The sequence below is a fragment of the Capricornis sumatraensis genome, chromosome 3 (assembly GCF_032405125.1).
Source record: "Capricornis sumatraensis isolate serow.1 chromosome 3, serow.2, whole genome shotgun sequence".
Taxonomy (NCBI): Eukaryota; Metazoa; Chordata; class Mammalia; order Artiodactyla; family Bovidae; genus Capricornis; species Capricornis sumatraensis.
The window spans coordinates 45,284,803-45,304,195 of record NC_091071.1 but is presented as its reverse complement, the minus strand read 5'-3'; the positions used below and the strand labels follow the sequence as shown (position 1 = coordinate 45,304,195).

Below are 19,393 nucleotides of genomic sequence, written 5' to 3'. Positions count from 1 at the left end.
TCTAGCCCACCAGGCTCCTCTGTCCATGGGGATTCTTCAGGCAAGAATACTGGAGTAGGTTGCCATGCCCTCCAGAGGATCTTCCCAACCCAGGTCTCCCATATTTCAGGTGGATTTTTTTTAATTAATTAATTTATTTATTTGACTGCACCAGGTCTTAGTTGCAGCATGTGGGATCTAGTTCCCTGACCAGGGATTGAACTTGGGGCCCCTGAATTGGGAGCCTGGAGTCTTAGCCACTAGACTACCAGGGAAATCCCTCCGGTGGATTGTTTACCATCTGAGCCACCAGGGAAGCCCAAGAATACTGGAGTGGGTAGCCTATCTCTTCTCCAGGGGAACTTCCTGACCCAGGAATCGAACTGGGGTCTCCTGAGTTGCAGGTGGATTCTTTATCAACTGAGCTACCTGGCAAGCCCAGTGGCTACTTTACACCCTAACAGACCAGCTGACTTGCAAGTAGTTTAACCATCTACCTCCCAAAATTCAGCATTCTTTAAAAGTTAAGGACAAAAATCCAGCCACTCAACACCATAGTGTTTCCACGTCAATGTGCTCAGAGCCACAGGCCGCTCCTTCCCTTGGTTGCAAATGTTTGTTTCATGAGCTGTTAGTGTTTTGACAGTTACACTTTTTTATATGTTAATCAGGTTCTTAAAATTTAATTATTAACAAATCCATGACTTTTAAAAAATTTTTATATTTTAGTTGAAGGATAATTACTTTACAGAATTTGTTGTTTTCTGTCTAACCTCAACACGAATCAGCCATAGATACACATATATCCCCTCCCTCTTGAAGCCCCCTCCCAACACCCTCTCCATCCCACCACTCTAGGTTGATACAGAGCCCCTGTTTTGAGTTTCCAGAGACATATAGCAAATTTTACATGTTTCCATGAAACAAAGTAACAAAATTTCCATGTTACTGTCTCCATATATCTCACCCTCTCCTCCCCTCTTCTCATGTCCATAAGTCTATTCCCTATGTCTGTTACTCCAATGCTGCCCCGCAAATAACTTCTTCAGTATCTTTTTTGTAGATTTCATATATATATGTTAGTATAGGATATTTGTCTTTCTCTCTCTGACTTACTTCACTCTGTATAATAGGCTCTAGGTTCATAGACCTCATCAGAACTGACTCGAATGCACTCCTTTTTATGGCTAATATTCCGTTGTGTGTATGTACCGCAACTTCTTTATCCATTCATCTGTCGATGGACCTCTAGGACATCTGCTTCCATGTTCTAGCTATTGATGATGGCCATCTGATTGGTATGAGGTGATATCTCATTGTAGTTTTGATTTACATTTCTCTATTAATAAGCAGTGTTGAACATCTTTTCATCTGTTTGTTAGCCATCTGTATGTCTTCTTTGGAGAAATGTCTGTTTAGGTCTTTTTCCCACTTTTTGATTGGGTTGTTTGTTTTTCTGGTATTGAGTTGTATGAGCTGCTTGTATATTTTGGAAATTAATCCTTTGTCAGTTGTTTCATTTGCTATTGTTTTCTCCCATTCTGAGGGTTGTCTTTTAACCTTGCTTATACTTTCCTTTGCTGTGCAAAAGCTTTTAAGTTTAATCAGGTCCCACTTGCTTACTTTTGTTTTTATTTCCATTACTCTAGGAGATGGGTCATAGAGCATCTGGCTTTGATTTACGTCATCGAGTGCTCTGCCTGTGTTTTCCTCTAGGAGTTTTATAGTTTCTGGTCTTACATTTGGGTCTTTAATCCATTTTGAGTTAATCTCTGTATATGGTGTTAGGAAATGTCCTAATTTGATTCTTTTACATGTAGCTATCCAGTTTTCCCAGCAACATTTATTGAAGAGGCTGTCTTTGCCCCATTGTATATTCTTGCCTCCTTTGTCAAAAATTAGGTACCCATAGGTGCATGGGTTTATTTCTGGCCTTTCCATCTTGTTACATTGGTCTATATTTCTGTTTTTGTGCCAGTACCATACTGTCTTGATGACTATAGTTTTTTAGTATCTATGACTAGTTTTTTATCATGCTTCTTTGTGAGAGTTTAATATGTTTAAATGAACCCTTCTGATGAAACTTAGTAATTTTGATATTTCTGCTTTAAGATTCAACTGTTTCATTTTCAGTGGCTCCTAATCCATTATGAAGCCACAGTCTCTTGGCTCCGCAAGTGTGTTTTTGGACTCATCTTCTGTTAGCTTGTACCCAGTGACCTAAGTGACCACATCACTGCCCAAATCTGCCTTCCTACTCCTGTCCCCTGGCATCATTGCTGTGTCCACAGGCCCCTTTTCAGAAGATGAATAAGGCCTGAAAGGGTTCTGGCGCCCACTCTGGAGACTGTCTTTATGTTCTAGAAGGGCCCTGGTGTTCTTAGTCTGTTTCTTTGAACTTTGAATACATTTATCAAACTTCAGAGTATTTATAGCCCATTCCTAATATGGGTTTTGATTTCCTATGTGATGATTAATTGGGAGGAAGAGTTCATTGATGAGTAATAGAAAAGTTCTCAATTTTAAAGAAGTACCATTAAATTTTTGATTTTCTTTTCTCTTTTAAAATCTTGTTTAGATTTGTTCGGACAGTATTACCATTTTCTCAAGAATTTCAAAGAGATAAACAGCCAAATGCACAACCTCAGTATTTGCATGGATCAAAGGTAAGTTCTTTTATGTTTATATTATGATTTTTCAAGTTCACAGTGAAGTGTATTTTGAAGTTTAGTTTGAATCAGTTTAGTTGCAATAATTTAAATGTATCATGCCACATAGAGCTTTCCAGGTGGCTCAGTGGTAAAGAATCTGCCTGCCAGTGCAGGAGATGCGGGTTTGATCTCTCGGTTGGGAACATCCTCGGGAGGAAAAAATGGCAACCCACTCCAGTATTCTTACGTGGAAAATCCCATGGACAGAGAAGCCTGGCGGGCTACAGTCCGTAGGGTAGCAAACACATGACTGAGTGACTAAGTACACATACATCATGCCACATACGAAACGCGATTGTATCCTTCAGTTAGCACCGTTCTAAACTGTAATGTAGTGCTGCCTTAAGTGTGGCCGTAGGAGTACACAGAATCCTAGGAGGCCGTCTGTATTCATCAGTATTTAAATATTCTCACTTGTAGGAAGTCAGACTCCTAAGGAAATAAGTCAGACAAGTACAAAGTGAAGTATGTTACAGGGGCAATAATACATCATCGTCATAAAAAGCATGGCAGCAGACTAACTGACCACAGCACCTGCCTCACAGGTTCGGGGCTGGGGGGTTAGAGATGAAACCCCCCTGCTCAGTACTGCTGCTGAGCAGCTGTGCAGGTAGGACAGGTGACGGGTGGGGTGGAACACGCGGCCCAAGACTCTGCCTCTTCCCCACACCCAGGTGACGTCTATGCTCTGGGACTGCACAGGAAAGCATTGTCATGGTGTCTGAGCTGCTGGTGGGGTGAAGCTGGGTGCCCAGCCCACCCTTTAAATTGGGAGGTTGGGAGCCTCCTTAGAGTGTGAGCCTTTCATTTCCATCCTCTCACTGCAGATATAGCGGAACTCAGACGTGCAGCAGTGTTTACACCTTGGAAATGGGTAGATAATACAGTTTGAGCTCATGTGTGGGTTCAGCCTTCCTCCTCCACCACTTGGTAAGGGCATGAAGTGGATAACTTTAAAAGGACGAGAATAAGTCCTCTAATGCACCTCCTTTTGGAATTAAAATACAGCGTTTAACCCCCTTGGAACTAGAAGAAGTTTTATGTAATTTTTGTAGACAGAACTAGAAACTTTGGTGATTAAGATAGAAATTTCTGGAGAAGAAAGTGGCAGCCTGCTCCAGTATTCTTGCCTGCGAAATTTCATGGACAGAGGAACCTGGTGGGCTGTAGTCCATGGGAGTCACAAAAGAGTCAGACACAACTTAGTGACTAAACAACAAAACTGTACTCATGTTTGCACTCCCTCCCAACCTTGGAAACCAGTCCACGGCCACCCCTTGCTGACAAGAGTATGTTTAGCTGCCAGAGATGAAATCAGTAATAATAGCTTGATTATCTTTAGTGCTAATGAGCTGAACTCACAAGTTTCAAATAGATTCAGGATGGTGTCATCGTCTTTGGGTAATGAAATGACACCGCCATGCTTTGTTTGGGGCAAATTCAAGAAAAAGAAGAAAATAGAATATCTGTGTGAAACAACTCTACAGCGGTGCTCTCAGACTTTACCATGCTCTCGAGGTGATTCGCCTGGACTGCAAGAAGACCAAACAGTCCTAAAGGAAACCAACCCTTAATATTCACTGGAAGGACTGATACTGAAGCTGAAGGTCCAATACTTTGGCCACCTGATATGAAGAGCCAACTCACTGGAAAAGACCCTGATGCTGGGAAAGATTGAGGGCAGGAGGAGAACGTGACAGAGGATGAGGTAGTTAGAGAGCATCACCAATTCAATGGATATAAACTTGAGCAAACTCCAGGACATAGTGGAGGACAGAGGAGCCTGGTCTGCTGTGGTCCATGAGGTCGCAAAGAGTTGGAAGCAACATAGCAACAACAGTGTGATTCTGACAGAGTTCTAGCATCACCAATTCAATGGACATGAATTTGTGCAAATTTCAGGAGATAGGAGAGGGCAGAGGAGACTGGTGGGCTACAGTCAGTCCATGGGGTTGTGGAGAGTCAGACATGATTTCATGACTGAACAACAACAGAGGTGAGCAGGAGGCAAGAAGAATCAGGCTTCCTAGAAGAGGAGTCACACAGCTGTTTTTGCTTGAGTAGGTTTTTTCAAAGTGGCGAGTGACATATCCAGCTTCTTTGCCAAACTGGTCCTCTGCCATCTTCAACACTTGCCTCCCAAGGAGTGTTCCCTGTACATAAACACTAACTGTACAGTTTGGGTGTATTGAAGGAGATGGGATGGGGAGAATATGCAGTATGCAGGGTGAGAAACAAAACAGATCTGCACCGTAATATTAGGAAGTAACACACGGGAAATTAACTTGGCATCTGTCCCATACATTTCAAGTGGAACACAACTTTCTAACTATAATTTCCCACTTGCTAGTACAGTGAAAACAGTACTTCAGGAGAGTAAGTTTACTGTGCATCATCAGTGGTAAAATTAACAGGGCTTATACTTTAAAGATTGTGAAGAATAGGGAATGTATTTATTTTTTAATTTGCTTTTACTATAGCCAGAAAGTATTTGAGTATCCCTCTTCTGGGACAGTTCACGGCTATCAGAAACTCATTTTACGTGATGCAGAGCAGATAGAACACATGTCATTGTCACAAAACCCTTGTTTTTTTTTGATGGGATATTTATTATTGTCATTTACTCCATGAGGATGACTACTTCTGGAATCCACACCAGAAAAGAGCAGAGAGAAAGTTCTGGGACTTCCCTGGTGGTCCAGTGGTTAAGACTGTGCTTCCACTGCAGAGAGCACTGGTTCAATCTCTGATCAGGGAACTAAGATCCCACATGCCAGGTGTTGCAGCCAAAAAAAGAAAAGAAAAATGAAGGTTGTGCCACCAGTCTCTGGCACTCCAGGCAAAGCCAGCCTCCAGGAACGGAGCCAGGAAAAGCCTGATTTTACATGTCAGTGGGTTTCCAGCTTTCTACTCATATAAGAAACAAGGTGTGATATCCCAGTTTTCTTTTGGTTCAAGTGTAGTCACTCTAGAACAGGTTCTTTTGAGAGGCAGTGAGATTCTAGATGTTCATGGCTCAGAATGCAGAGTTCATTGCTCAGGAGAAAAAGGCAACACCTAGAACAGCTTCCATAAGCCTTGAGGATAGAATGATCCCCTGAGAGTTGACTGATGAGAGGTTTCACACTTCCTCCTTGGAAGGAAAGCTATGACAAATCTAGACAGCATATTAAAAAGCAGAGATATCACTTTGCCAAAAAAGGTCCATATAGTTAAAGCTGTGGTTTTTCCAGTAGTTATGTACAAATGTGAGTTGGACCATAAAGAAGGCTGAGCGCTGAAGTATTGATTATTTTGAACTGCGGTACTGGAGAAGACTCTTGAAATTCCCTTGGACTGAAGGAGGTCCTAAAGGAAATCAACCTTGAATATTCATTGGAAGGACTGCTGCTGAAGATTAAGGTCTAATACTTTGGCCACCTGATGTGAAGAGGCTGACTCATTGGAAAAGACCTTGATGCTTGGAAAGATTGAAGGCAAAAGGAGAGTATGAGACAGAGGCAGAGGACGAGACAGTTAGATAGCACCAGTAGACATGAATTTGAGCAAACTCTCGGAGATAGTGAAGGATAGGGAAGCCTGGTGTGCTACACTCGATGGGGTCACAAAGAGTTGGACAGTACTTAGCAACTGAACAACAACAGCTCCTGAGGATATTCATTCAGAGCTCAACAATCAGACTTGCTAGTCGAAGTCTTCAGAATCTTCTTGTCTTGATGTAGTTCTCTGTGTCTGTAGAGGAAATATTTAAGACAATTATAAGAGGGGAAGGGGAAAGAATACAGAGGCCTAAAAGGAGAAATCCTAAAACACTTCATTCAAAAGTGGTAACTTCTGTAACCTATAACTTATGTAATGTATAGTACAACATATATATTACATCCTCTGTCCGTGGAATTCTTCAGGCAAGAATACTGGATTAGGTAGCCATTCTCTTCTCCAGGGGATTTCCCAACCCAGGGATCGAACCTGGCTCTCCTGCACTGCAGGCAGACTCTTTACTGTCTGAACCACCAGGGAAGCTCATAGGTTAACTCACATAACATATAATGTAAAACTTGGAACATCACTGAAAGACCTGTGCAAAGAGATGCTCTCAAAAATACCACAGTTACGTCACAACAGAATTCCAGAAAATGTTTAAGTGACCCACAGGAAGAGAAGAAGAAAGAGCCTATGTAAAAACCAGTAATTGCATTATTTGTAAATGTATTATTTGTAAGTAGTCTAAAGACAGTTCAAAGGCAGAGATTGACTGTGGATTAAAAAGTACAACTGCGTAAGAAACTCACTTCAAGTCAATGATATAAGTAAATTAAAAGTAAAAGGATGGAAAAAGATGTAGCACACATCAGGGGCAAAGAGGGAGGGACATAACATAATGAGAAGAAGGTCAAGCAACCAAGAAGATATAGCAATCCGAAATGTTTATGCGCCAAACAACAGTTTCAAAATACCTGAAGCAAAAACTGACATAAGTGAAAGGAGGAATGAACAACTCTATAGTTGTAGTTGGGGAGGTCAACTTTCCTCTCAACTTACTAATCAAAAGAATAAGTATACAGAAAATCAGCAACAAAGAAGAATGAACACCATCAACCAACAGGGACATGTGTAGAACACTTACAACAGCAGAACACACATTCTTTTCAAGTACCCATGGAGCATTCTCAAGATAGACCATATCCTGGGCAATAAAGCAACCTTGGCATACACTGGGCATTAAAACAACCTCAACAGAATTCAAAGAATCAAAATATTACAGAGTGTTAGCTGACCACAGTGAACTCAAACTTGAAATCAGTAACAAAGAGATGACAAGAAAATCTCCAGACACTGAAATTAACATATTTCTAAATGATCCTTAGGGCAAGAGGAAGTCTCAAAGAAAGTAAATCAAAATTTGCAGGGTGCAGCTAAAGAAGTGCTGAGAGTGAAATACATAGCACTGAATGCTTAACATTAGGAGTTTCCCTGTTGAGTGTGCACCTGCATCCTTAGGCAAACTGGGAGGCCTTATCTTACCAGAAACGACCCTGCCTACCTTTCTTGCCTGCCCACCATGCGGGGCCTGCGGTCTCCAGCTCCCTGGTACCCACTGTCCCATCAGAACCTATTGTCGAGTGTCTCCCTTAGGAGACAGGCAGCAGTAATAAGGGGGCAGCAGTGAGGTTCTAGGATACATTGATTTCTCATTCCAGGACTTCAAAATATCTTCTGTAGGACTGGCAGTTTAATAAATGTTGGAAGACCAGATGGTTTTGTTTTCTTCCTTCTGTTTTAGCGAGCTTGTTTTCATGTCTTCAGGTTGAAAACATAGATTCCAATGAAGGGCAGTCTGACAGGTTCTTTGGATCCACTGTGTGCTAATGCATGTAGATGAGGACACTTCATTTTCATGTGTGCATGGAACTACACTGAAGACCCGGCAGCTTCATCAAGCACTAATGTTCTCTGCCCCCAGGCTTTAAACCTGGCCTATTCGAGCATCTATGGGAGCTACCGGAACTTTGTGGGGCCCCCGCACTTCCAGGTCATTTGCCGGCTGCTTGGCTACCAGGGCATTGCAGTGGTCATGGAAGAGCTGCTGAAGGTGGTCAAGAGCCTGGTATGTTTCCCTCTGGTGGGCTTCCTTCCCAGGGTTAGGGGGAGGATTCTGCACCCAGTTCCTGTGTGGCGAAGGGCTGCCCACTCCCATCGAGGTTGCTTTCCTTCTATGTGTGAGATTTCCTTTCCAGCCAAAGTGATTCTCAGTCCTGGATCATTACCATGCATTTTACTAACAAATTCGTTTTCAAAAGTCCCCATCGCACCGACAGCCTGCAGGGTAATGTGGCTGGTGGTTGACACAGCCCATCTCTCACAGCTGCAAGGCACAATCCTACAGTATGTGAAGACGCTGATGGAAGTGATGCCCAAGGTCTGCCGGCTGCCGCGACATGAGTACGGCTCCCCGGGTGAGCACAGCATCCCTCTGGGGTGTACAGGGAGGGGCAGTGTCGGCCCTAGGTCACTTAAGGGAAATCAAGTTGGAAATTACTGGTAAGGATCAGATCTGCCTTCCCCAAGTGGGAGAAGGTGGGAAGCCCAAGCAGAACCTGATTGTTTCCAACAGAACAAACCACCCTTTCAACCAAGAGCTGGTGTGCAAGCATGGGAGAGCTGGGTGGGGGCTGACAGTGCTGTGAACCCTATGTACCTCGGCTCTCCTGCAATACCAGGATCTTGCAAATCACTGATGGGGGTGGCAGGGAGTGCCACTGCCTGCTAGTCTTCAGCCGCCCAGGCTGCAGGGGCGCCCGTGCAGGGGGCCACTTCCCCGACAGTGCAGCTTGTCTGTCTCTGCCCGGCAGCCTCCTGTCTCACTGACTGGCCAGCTGCAGGGCCCTCAGGCAGATGTAGTCTTTGGGGTGCCAGACAAACCTATGTGAGCTGACCAGAGTGGATTTGGGGCTTTCTACATGGATAACCTTCATGACTCAGAGAGCTTTGTTTGTGATAAAATTGAATGACAAGAACCGTTGTCTCTTAACAAAGCTGCTTTTTATCTCATATCTGTTAATACTTTATTGAAAGCTGGAAAGCTATCTTGTTGGTCACCAGTGGGATACTGTCCTGATAGGCAGCTGGCTGGTATGGTTGAGCCTCTGGGTGTTCCTGGCACCATCCAGGGCTGCTATTGGTGTTTGAGGAGACAGTAAGGTGACCCACTTGGCCACTGGGAAGGGAATAACCATTGGTCTGTCCTGGCTTAGGGAAATCTCAGAAAGTAGACAAGTAATGTTGGGATAATAAAACTGGTGCTCAGATCCTTATTTGAGGTGGATATTTTAAATGTCAAAGACAAAGCCATTTAAGCCAGATCCAGAGCTGGTCTGCAGGAGAGCTGTGGACTTCCAGGCTGGTTTCCACATGTCCTCACCCAGCTGGCGTGGCACCACTGTGGAGGTAGTGCCATGTTGCTGGAAGTACCCCCACGCTCATGCTCATTGTCGGGTGGACCACCAAGAGGAAAGGATGGTCTCTCAGGCAGGCAGGGCTATGGGGTCATTGTGGAACAGCACTCAGGGCCTGACCTGATGGGATGAGAGGTTTGAAATCTCTTCAAGTATCCAGCATTTTTCTCAGTGTTGTTTTTGCCTGTTCTGGGTCTTCTGTATAAATTCTGGAGTCAGCTCGGGGATTTTGATTGTGTCAGCAGTGAATGGATAGAGTGCTTCCTAGACTTTATGCTTCTTGTCTTTTCCTGCCTTATGACAACATCCAGAACCTCCAGGAGAGTGAAGATGTGCTGTCTTTCTCTGGAGCTCTGGGAGAAGGCATGCAGATTCACCACTGAGTATGATGTTAGCTACAGGGTTTTTATAGATGTCCTTTATTAGATTAACTATGTTCCTCTCTATGCCTGTGAAGGGATTTTGAAATTTATCAAATACCTTTTCTGCCTCTGCTGGGGATGACTGTGGTCCTGCTCATTTATTGCAACATGATGCCTCCTCTGAAGGTGTACACAGACCTCAGAGATGTTGCAGGTCTGGTTCCAGCCAGCTGCAAATTATCACAATAAAGCAAGCCATATGAATTTTTTATTTCCTGATGCATATAAAGTTATGTCTGTACTATGCTATAGTCTATTAAGTGTGCAGTAACGCAAGATACACCTTTTAAAACATCCGTATCTTGGACTTCCCTGGTGGCCCAGCAGTAAAGAATCCGCCTGCCAATGCAGGGGACACGGACTTGATCCCTGGCCCAGGAAGCTCCCACATGCCCTGAAACAACTAAGACAGTGTGCCACAGCCGCTGAGCCCTCACTCTGGGGCCCGTGCTCCAGAAAAAGAAAAGCCACCAAAATGAGAAGCCCACACACTGCAAGGAGGAGTATTCCCTGCTCGTCACAACTAGGGAAACCCCGAGTGCAGCAGTGAAGACCCAGCGCAGCCATAAATAAATAAAACTAAGTATCTTACTTTAAAACACATCATTGCTAAAAAATGCTAACCATCGTCTGAACCTTTAGCAAGGTGTGACCTTTTTGCAATAATGTCAAAGAACCTGGATCACCATGACAAATATAATAATGATGAAAAAATTTTAAATATTGCACGAATTATCAAAATCTGATCTAGAAACATGAAGTGAACAGATGCTCTGGGGAAAATGGCACCTATAGATTTGTTTGACACAGGAGTGCCACAGACCTTCAGTTTGTGAAAATAACACAATATCTGCAAAGCACAGAAAAACAAGCTGTGCCTGGACTGGGTTGACAGGCTTTGGAGCTGAGGACCAGGATCCAGGCGGTGGAACAGAAGATGTGCCCATCTCCTTGGTGGGCAGGATGGCAGTGTCGGAGAGTCTTCTGCCAGCATGGGTGCTTCCGGCTGTGGGCCCCAGGCTGCGCACTGTCATGCACCCTCCCTCTAGCCTCTCCCAGCCCCACATTCATTGTCTCCCACTTCAGGCATCCTGGAGTTCTTCCACCACCAGCTAAAGGACATAGTTGAGTATGCGGAGCTGAAAACGGTGTGCTTCCAGAACCTGCGGGAGGTGGGCAACGCTGTGCTCTTCTGCCTGCTCATAGAGCAGAGCCTGGTGAGTGTCCAGCGCCGCCATGACCTGCATCCTGCCAAGCCCCTTCCTCCTCATGGATGACAGAAGAGGCCATTCTTTAGGCACTTGATTTAGTGGCTTTATTTAATGGGGGAAGGAGAGCAAGTGTTATAAAGCACTTTTCTTTTTTTCATGGTTATTTAGACTTTTGAATTTGTTCTCTACAATTGAAAAACAAAAATGCAGTAGTTCATTTAAGAATGTTTTACTGTGTGACTATTGTAAGAATGTTTTATTATATAGTATTTACTGCATCTAAATTAATATATATGACACACACATAATGTATAAAGCTACTGCCTGGGAGAACTGTTTGTGATGGAAAATTCCATAGCTGAGGCTGTTGAGACCTCAGAGTGGGGCTCCATGTGACTGAAGAACAGAGTTTTAAATGTCATTGAATTTTAATTTTTTACATCGAAATAGGTACACATGGCCCATGCCTGCTGAGGTGGGCAGCATAAGAAAGCAAGCGCTAGGAGCCCAGCAGCACCAAGAAATCACGCGTGGGCACCCGCAGTCCCACTGCCTGCCTGCTGGGCGTGTCCTTCGGCCTCTCCTTCTGTCCCTGTAGGTCACGTCAGTTGACTGCCGCTCTGCACCCAGAGCCCTCTTGAGCTGGCCTCACTCTGCCTTTCAGTGAGGACTGCGGAGCAGGATGTCTTCCCTGCTGCTGGGCTCTCCTTCTGTTAAATGTTCCGTTTGTATCTTGTCCATTTTACTACAACTTGTGTATCTTCTGTGTGTTACACGTAAATGCTAGTATTGTTGTGTATCGCTAGGTCGTGTCCGATTCTTTTTTGTGACCCCATGGACTACAGCCCACCAGGCTCCCCTGTCCATGGGATTCTCCAGGCAAGAATACTGCAGTGGGTTGCCATTTACTTCTCCAGGGCATCTTTTCGACCCCGGTATCGAACTTGTGTCTCCTGCCTCGGCAGGTGGATTCTTTACCGCTGAGCCACCAAGGAAGCCCTGATTTTAGCTTGTCTTTTCACGCTAATAGTGGCAATGTTTGAGGAACTGATACTCCTAATTTGACTATGGTCTCTTTTCTATGGTTCTTGTGTACAAGCACTTCTTGTATCTCTTCAAAGAAATCCTTTCCTCTCTAGGAATCATAAAGACTTTCTTTCATATTTTCTTCTAAAGATTTTAGGTTTTGTTTCTACATTAAAGTTTATATTCCTTCTGGAGTTGGTTTTTGTGTGTAATGTCAGATGTGGATGAAGATTCTTTTTTCCTCATGGGTCATCAGTTGTCCCTTCTCCAGTAACTGAAGGAAGACTCCTTTCCTTGTTGGTCAGCAGTATCCCTCTGTCATCCTCCGCTTTCTGTGGATGTGCTAGTCTGTCTCTTGGTTTTCTTCCTCATTCTACTAGTCTGTGTCTGTCCATGGCTTCTGACATGTTGTCTTACTCATGGTAACTCTAACTAAAGTGTTAACCCCTGGTAGGACATGCTCCTTACCTTATTCTTCTTCAAGCATATGCTACCTCTTTGTGGATCTTTGCTCTGCTGTGAAAGTATGAGAATCAGCTTGGGCCAAATACACTGAAAAAGCACACTGACATTTCAGTGGGAGTTGTGTTACATTTCTAGCTCTATCTGGGGAGATCTTTGCTCTGTTACTTCTTAAAGCAGTCTCTTCTCTCTCTGGAGCCTTGGCACCTTGGCAGAGGCAAGGTATGTTTTGCAAGGACCTGGGCCAGGGTGTTCCATACACTGTGCAGGGTGTGGCAGTTAGACTGCAGGCCTGAGGGGCTGAGCCAGTGGGCTCGGCACCTTACACCTGGTTACTCGAAGAAGATATGCTGGCTCTCACGTCAGGGAGCCCAAGCTTGGCTGCAGGGTACAGTCTCTGATCAGGACCTCATCTTCCAGACTCTGCTCTGCCACTCTGCTCGCAGAAGACCTTTTCCATGTGGTGCCAGAGGTGGGCAGCTCCGAGGCCCTTGCTGTCCCACTGCCTGTGACTCAGCCCAGCTGGTCCCCGCAGCAGGACTGGTGGTGCTGGGCCAACAGGCAGCTCCCCAAGGAGCTGGTGTCCAGGGCAACCTTGCTCCAGGAGCAGCTGAGGGAGAACTGAATCTTTCACCTAACTACACAAGAGAAGTGAGGGGAAATTCCTGTAAATTGTAATCACTCATCACGAATTTTCAATATTTAATAGAGGAAAAGTCCCTTCACATATGACTTTTCCTGAACACATACGTAAAGTGCAGTATCTCATCTGTGTGTATCCACGCCCATCTCTGCGTTCCCTTTTTCACTTGACAGTAAATCTGGAGATGATTCCACATTAGTAATGGTGACAATCATCAGCCTTTTCCAGCTGCGTGATACTCCACAGACATTACGCTCTAGTCTGTGTTTGCGTGGTAGTCCTTCACCGTCTGATGCCTTCCTTCTGTGAGAAGAGCTTGTGTTCTTTTGGACTTGGGCACAGGAGGTGTGGAGGAGGGGGTCAGCCTCCTTTTGGAGGGTTCTGGAAGAGCAGGGCTGGCTGACTGACTGCTCTTCCAGGCTTATGTTAGGCGATGACAGGATCTTTACATGATGGGTACAGAAAGCCTTCTCTTCCTCCTCTTGCTTTTAGTTTTGCTATCATCTTTGCGGAGATCCTCAGAAAGGAAACTCTTATCAGTCAGTATGTTTTGATTCTCTGATAACCATTTCTTTGTTTAGCAATTTGTTTTATCAAGATTTCAGGATGGGTGTAGAGTAGGAGGCAGGAGAGCCCATTCTCATTTCCTGTCTTTTTGCCCTGTGGTGAGCACACTGCTGTCCAAAGAGTTTCCCTTTTTTATGGGCCCTCCAACTAGGGAAGGGCACCCTTCTTGACCATTTTTGGGTTCATGGTGGAGTTTTAGATGTTGAGACCCCTGTGATATTGGAAGTAAGCTTTCTTCCTGCATTGCATTGTTCTGGAGAATAGGTTTTATGTAGTGTGGGGTTTTATTGCCTGTTTAAAGGAATTTGTGATCCAGCAACAGGTTCTGAGTGACTGCTCAGACTCTTGTTTTAGGCTCAGTGGGGAATGGCCAACGGTGCCCCTTCCTTCTGCCTCCTGTTCTTTGTTTACAAAGGAGGCACCTGCTTCCTGGCTCTGCAGGGATGGCTGAGAGACCCTAAAGACAAAGGAACCGTGCTCAGTGCTGTCTGTGTTTCAGTTCAGTTGCTAAGTCGTGTCCGACTCTTTGCAGCCACATGGACTGCAGCACTCCCTGTCCATCCCCAACTCCCAGAGCTGGCTCAAATTCATGTCCATTCAGTCAGTGATGCCATCCAACCATCTCATCCTCTGTTGTCCCCTTCTCCTTCCTTCAGTCTTTCCCAGCATCAGGGTCTTTTCTAGCGAATCAGCTCTTTGCATCAGGTGGCCAAAGTACTGGAGTTTCAGCTTCAACATCAGTCCTTCCAGTGAATATTCAGTACTGATTTCCCTTAGGATGGACTGGTTGCAGTTCAAGGGACTCTCAAGAGTCTTCTCCAACACCACAGTTCAAAAGCATCAATTCTTCAGCACTCAGCTTTCTTCACAGTCCAACTCTCACATCTATACATGACTACTGGAAAAACCATAGCTTTGACTAGACGGACCTTTGTCAGTAAAGTAATCACAATCTGCTTTTTAATATGCTGTCTAGGTTGGTCATAGCTTTTCCTGCAAGGAGCAAGCGTCTTTTAATTTCATGACTGCAGTTACCATCTGCAGTGATTTTGGAGCCCAAGAAAATAAAGTCTGTCACTGTTTCCACTGTTTCCTCATCTATTTGCCATGAAGTGATGGGTCCGGATGCCATAATCTTAGTTTTTTGAATGTTGAGTTTTAAGCTAGCTTTTTCACTTTCCTCTTTCATTCTCATCAAGAGGCTGTTTTGTTCCTCTTTGCTTTTTCCATAAGGGTAGTGTCATCTGCATATCTGAGGTTATTCATACTTCTCCAGGCAATCTTGATTCCAGCTTGTGCTTCATCCAGCCTGGCATTTTGCATGTTGTACTCTGCATATAAGTTAAACAAGCAGGGTGACAATATTCAGCCTTGACATACTCTTTTCCCAATTTTGAACCAGTCCATTGTTCCATGTCCAGTTCTAACTGTTGCTTCTTGACCTGCATACAGATTTCTCAGGAGGCAGTTAAGGTCGTCTGGTATTCTGATCTCTTTAAGAATTTTCTACAGTTTGTTGTGATCCACACAGTCAAAGGCTTTTGGCGTAGTCAATGAAACAGAAGTAGTTGTTTCTCTGGAATTTTCTTGCTTTTTCAATTTGATCTCTGGTCTGTGTTTAAATTAATAAAAATGAAAATTGAGTAACTAAAAATGAAAATTCAGTTCCTTAGCCACATTCCAAGTACTTAATCACCACTTGTTGCTGGTAGCCACCTGGACAGAACAGCGAGGGACAGTTCCACCAGCACAGAGACTCCTGTTGGGCAGTCTGCTTGCAGTGTTTATTTTACACAAAATGAGAAAGATGTGCCTTGTGTTCAGCATCCGATTTCTTTGTCCATCTTTACTGTGAGATAAGCTTCTTCATGCAGCCTTCTTTTTCATTGTTCTAGTCTCTAGAAGAAGTATGTGACCTGCTGCACGCAGCCCCTTTCCAGAACATCTTGCCAAGGGTCCATGTGAAAGGTGAGCCAGTCCTCTGACCAGGGTAGGGACACAAGTCTGTGTTGCCAGAGAGTTCTCTTTAGTTAAAAAGCCAGCTTTGAGTTTGCGTCCTGTTCAGTCACATCCTGGAAGTAATATAGTTAAATGAATATTGAATAAAGGAAGTATTTAGGATGGAAATGCTGTATCTTGATTGTTTCAGAATAGCATGGGAGGAGGGGTATTGGGTATATATGAAAGAATAATGCCATGAGCTCATGACTGTAGCAACAGATAGTCACAAAGGATTCATTGTACTGTGCTGTTTTTGACTACATTTGGATTTTTCAGTAAGTTTTTAAAAGTTTGAATATTGAGCAAAGACTCAGTTCTCTGTTTGAGTTAAAATAGCAGATTAGCCAGTTCCATAAAAGAATTTTCAAAGAGAACCTCTATGCATAATGTTAAATATTTTTCATTTTGGTTTTTCTTTTTTTACAAAATTAAACTTATGCAATTGTTATTCATACAAGGAATAGAGTATAAAATATTTTTTTCCACTGTAGAGGGAGAGAGACTTGATGCCAAAATGAAAAGGCTAGAATCAAAGTACGCCCCACTGCACCTTGTCCCTCTGATTGAAAGACTGGGAACTCCACAGGTAACACAACATGCTGCTGTGAGCTGGGCACCCAGTTGGGCTGGTCATTGGCAGGGTTGACGGACTCTGGGTGAGACCTAGTCCTAAGGCATCAAGAGATTTTATAGGCCTGCTCAGCTACTCAGGCCTGAGTTTCCCAAATGAGTTTTATAATAGGACCTTGTCACAGGGTGGCTGGGAAGTTTGAATGAGCTAACACGTGAAAGGATGCAGAACATCACCTGGCAGGTGAGACGTGAACAGTAAATATCTCTGTTTTTACTGTCCATCCCTTCATGAAGAAAGCTTTCTCATAGGTTTTTAAGAACAGGAGGTAGGGAGGAACTTAAGCTAGCTACATCAGAGTCTCTCAACCTCTTGCCATTTTGGATGAGATAATTCTCTGTTGGGGGGACTGTCCTATGAATTGTAGGACATTTAGCAGCATCCCTGGCCTCTGCCCACTAGATGCCACTAGACCCACAAGTTATGAAAACCAAATGTCCTCACAAGATAAATCTCTCCCTTAAGAACAACTGTGCTTGATTGACAGTTCTGTTTAGTCTGATAAGACATATAAGTAATAGCTGATGTATTTTGTTGATGTTTATTTTTAAAAACCCTCTTCTGCAAGGTGTGATAGTTTCCAGTGAGTCAAAAACAATACAGAGTACTTCGACTTCAGCATTCTAGCTGCCTGCCATGCCTGTGACATTTTGTCCTTTCTACAGCAAATTGCAATAGCAAGAGAAGGGGACCTGCTGACAAAGGAGCGTCTCTGCTGTGGCCTGTCCATGTTTGAAGTCATCCTGACTCGGATCCGGACCTTTCTGGACGACTCCATCTGGCGTGGGCCTCTGCCCAGCAATGGGGTCATGCACGTAGATGACTGTGTTGAGTTTCACAGACTGTGGAGTGCCATGCAGTTTGTCTACTGCATTCCTGTGGGAACACACGAGTTTACAGTCGAGTAAGTGAGTGCTCAGGGAGGGGAGGTGGGAGAGAAGCTGGCGTTAGGCTCATGCGGAGAACCACTTTCCTCTAGAAATGGATCCCCATATTGCTGAGCTGCAATAAAGCGAGTTAAGTAGGGGCTGTTACCTGATACCTAGGAAATGCTTCAGGGCTGGGCTTCTGGAGTTTTCTGAATTCATGGAAACTTATGCAAGTCAGGTGTGTATTTTGCTAGACAGGAGAACCACCAACACTTCATGAACTCATTGTTCATGGCAGGCCCTTGATCTAAAAAGAGGTTCAGAAACAGTTTGCCAGAGGAACCCCAAAGAGGTTGTTACCAAACCAGGGACACAGCTCTGCTCATCATACCCTGCGGGACACACAGGTGGTTTGGCCACTGGCATCTGGTCGCCTGTTCCATCTCCTGCTTCTTGTCTCCAGGCAGTGCTTTGGCGATGGGCTCCACTGGGCTGGCTGCATGATCATTGCGCTGCTTGGGCAGCAGCGCCGCTTTGCTGTGCTGGATTTCTGCTACCATCTGCTCAAAGTCCAGAAACACGATGGCAAAGACGAAATCATCAAAAATGTGGTACGTGGAAGCTTCACAAGGACAGACATTTTCTATTTATTTAAAGTTTTTGTTTTTTTCCCCTATGAATGTTTCTCATCTGAGGACAAAAGGTGCCACCAAATGAAACTTTCTTTTCACTCCCCAAATGAATCTAAATAGAATTAGTAAGCAAAGAAGTCTGATTCCATTTTCCTTCTATTTTCAAGGTATGTAGATCTACTTCATATTATAGAGCCTTGTAAGCTCTGCATTTTCAGTATATTGGCATACTCTTCAAGTCTTCTGGCTTCATTAAAGATCTTTTTGTGTTTGTCATTTTATGGATTTTTTGGAATTGAATTCCAGAAAATACTTATTATCTTTTCAAATATTTTAGTTTTTCTTCCATTTGGGGACTTCATTAGACATGTCTATACGTGTTTAGTCACTCAGTCGTGTCCGACTCTTTGTGACCCCATGGATTGCAGCACACCAGGCCTCTCTCTCCATCACCAACTCTCGGAGTCTACTCAAACCCATGTCCATTGAGTTGGTGATGCCATCCAACCATCTCATCCTCTGTCATCCCCTTCTCCTGCCTTCAATCTTTCCCAACATCAGGGACTTTTCAAATGAGTCAGCTCTTCACATCAGGTGGCCAAAATATTGGAGTTTCAGCCGCAACATCAGTCCTATGAACTCCCAGGACTGATCTCCTTAGGATGGACTGGTTGGATCTCCTTGCAGTCCAAGGGATTCTCAAGAGTCTTCTCCAACACCACAGTTCAAAAGCATCAATTCTTTGGTGCTGAGCTTTCTTTATAGTCCAACTCTCATCCATACATGACAAAAACCATAGCCTTGACTAGGCAGACCTTTGTTGACAAAGTAATGTCTCTGCTTTTTAATATGCTGTCTAGGTTGGTCATAACTTTCCTTTCAAGGAGTTTAAGTGTCTTTTAATTTCATGGCTGTAATCAACATCTGCAGTGATTTTGGAGCCCAGAAAATAAAGTCTGACACTGTTTCCCCGTCTATTTGCCATGAAGTGATGGGACCGGAGGCCATGATTGTAGTTTTCTGAATGTTGAGCTTTGAGCCAACTTTTTTACTCTCCTCTTTCACGTTCATCAAGAGGCTTTTTAGTTCCTCTTCACTTTCTGCCATAAGGGTAGTGTCATCTGCATATCTGAGGTTATTGATAGTTCTCCTGGCAATCTTGATTCCAGCTTGTGCTTCAGCCAGCCCAGTGTTTCTTATGATGTACTCTGCATATAAGTTAAATAAGCAGGGTGACAATATACAGCCTTGGCATACTCCTTTTCCTATCTGGAACCAGTCTG

At 44.1% G+C, this 19,393-nt stretch overlaps 1 protein-coding gene across 2 annotated transcripts in view; it reads left to right on the top strand.

Moving 5' to 3' along the window:
- Positions 1 to 19,393, top strand: part of CYFIP1 (cytoplasmic FMR1 interacting protein 1) — a 102,600-nt gene that overhangs the window by 80,385 nt on the left and 2,822 nt on the right. For both annotated transcript variants that reach the window (XM_068968028.1, XM_068968027.1), the window contains 8 exons: positions 2,558 to 2,645; positions 8,155 to 8,298; positions 8,557 to 8,647; positions 11,155 to 11,285; positions 15,873 to 15,945; positions 16,470 to 16,564; positions 17,275 to 17,513; positions 17,942 to 18,089. In XM_068968028.1, the coding sequence (XP_068824129.1) occupies positions 2,558 to 2,645; positions 8,155 to 8,298; positions 8,557 to 8,647; positions 11,155 to 11,285; positions 15,873 to 15,945; positions 16,470 to 16,564; positions 17,275 to 17,513; positions 17,942 to 18,089 (1,009 nt within the window). The remainder of the gene's footprint in view (positions 1 to 2,557; positions 2,646 to 8,154; positions 8,299 to 8,556; positions 8,648 to 11,154; positions 11,286 to 15,872; positions 15,946 to 16,469; positions 16,565 to 17,274; positions 17,514 to 17,941; positions 18,090 to 19,393) is intronic.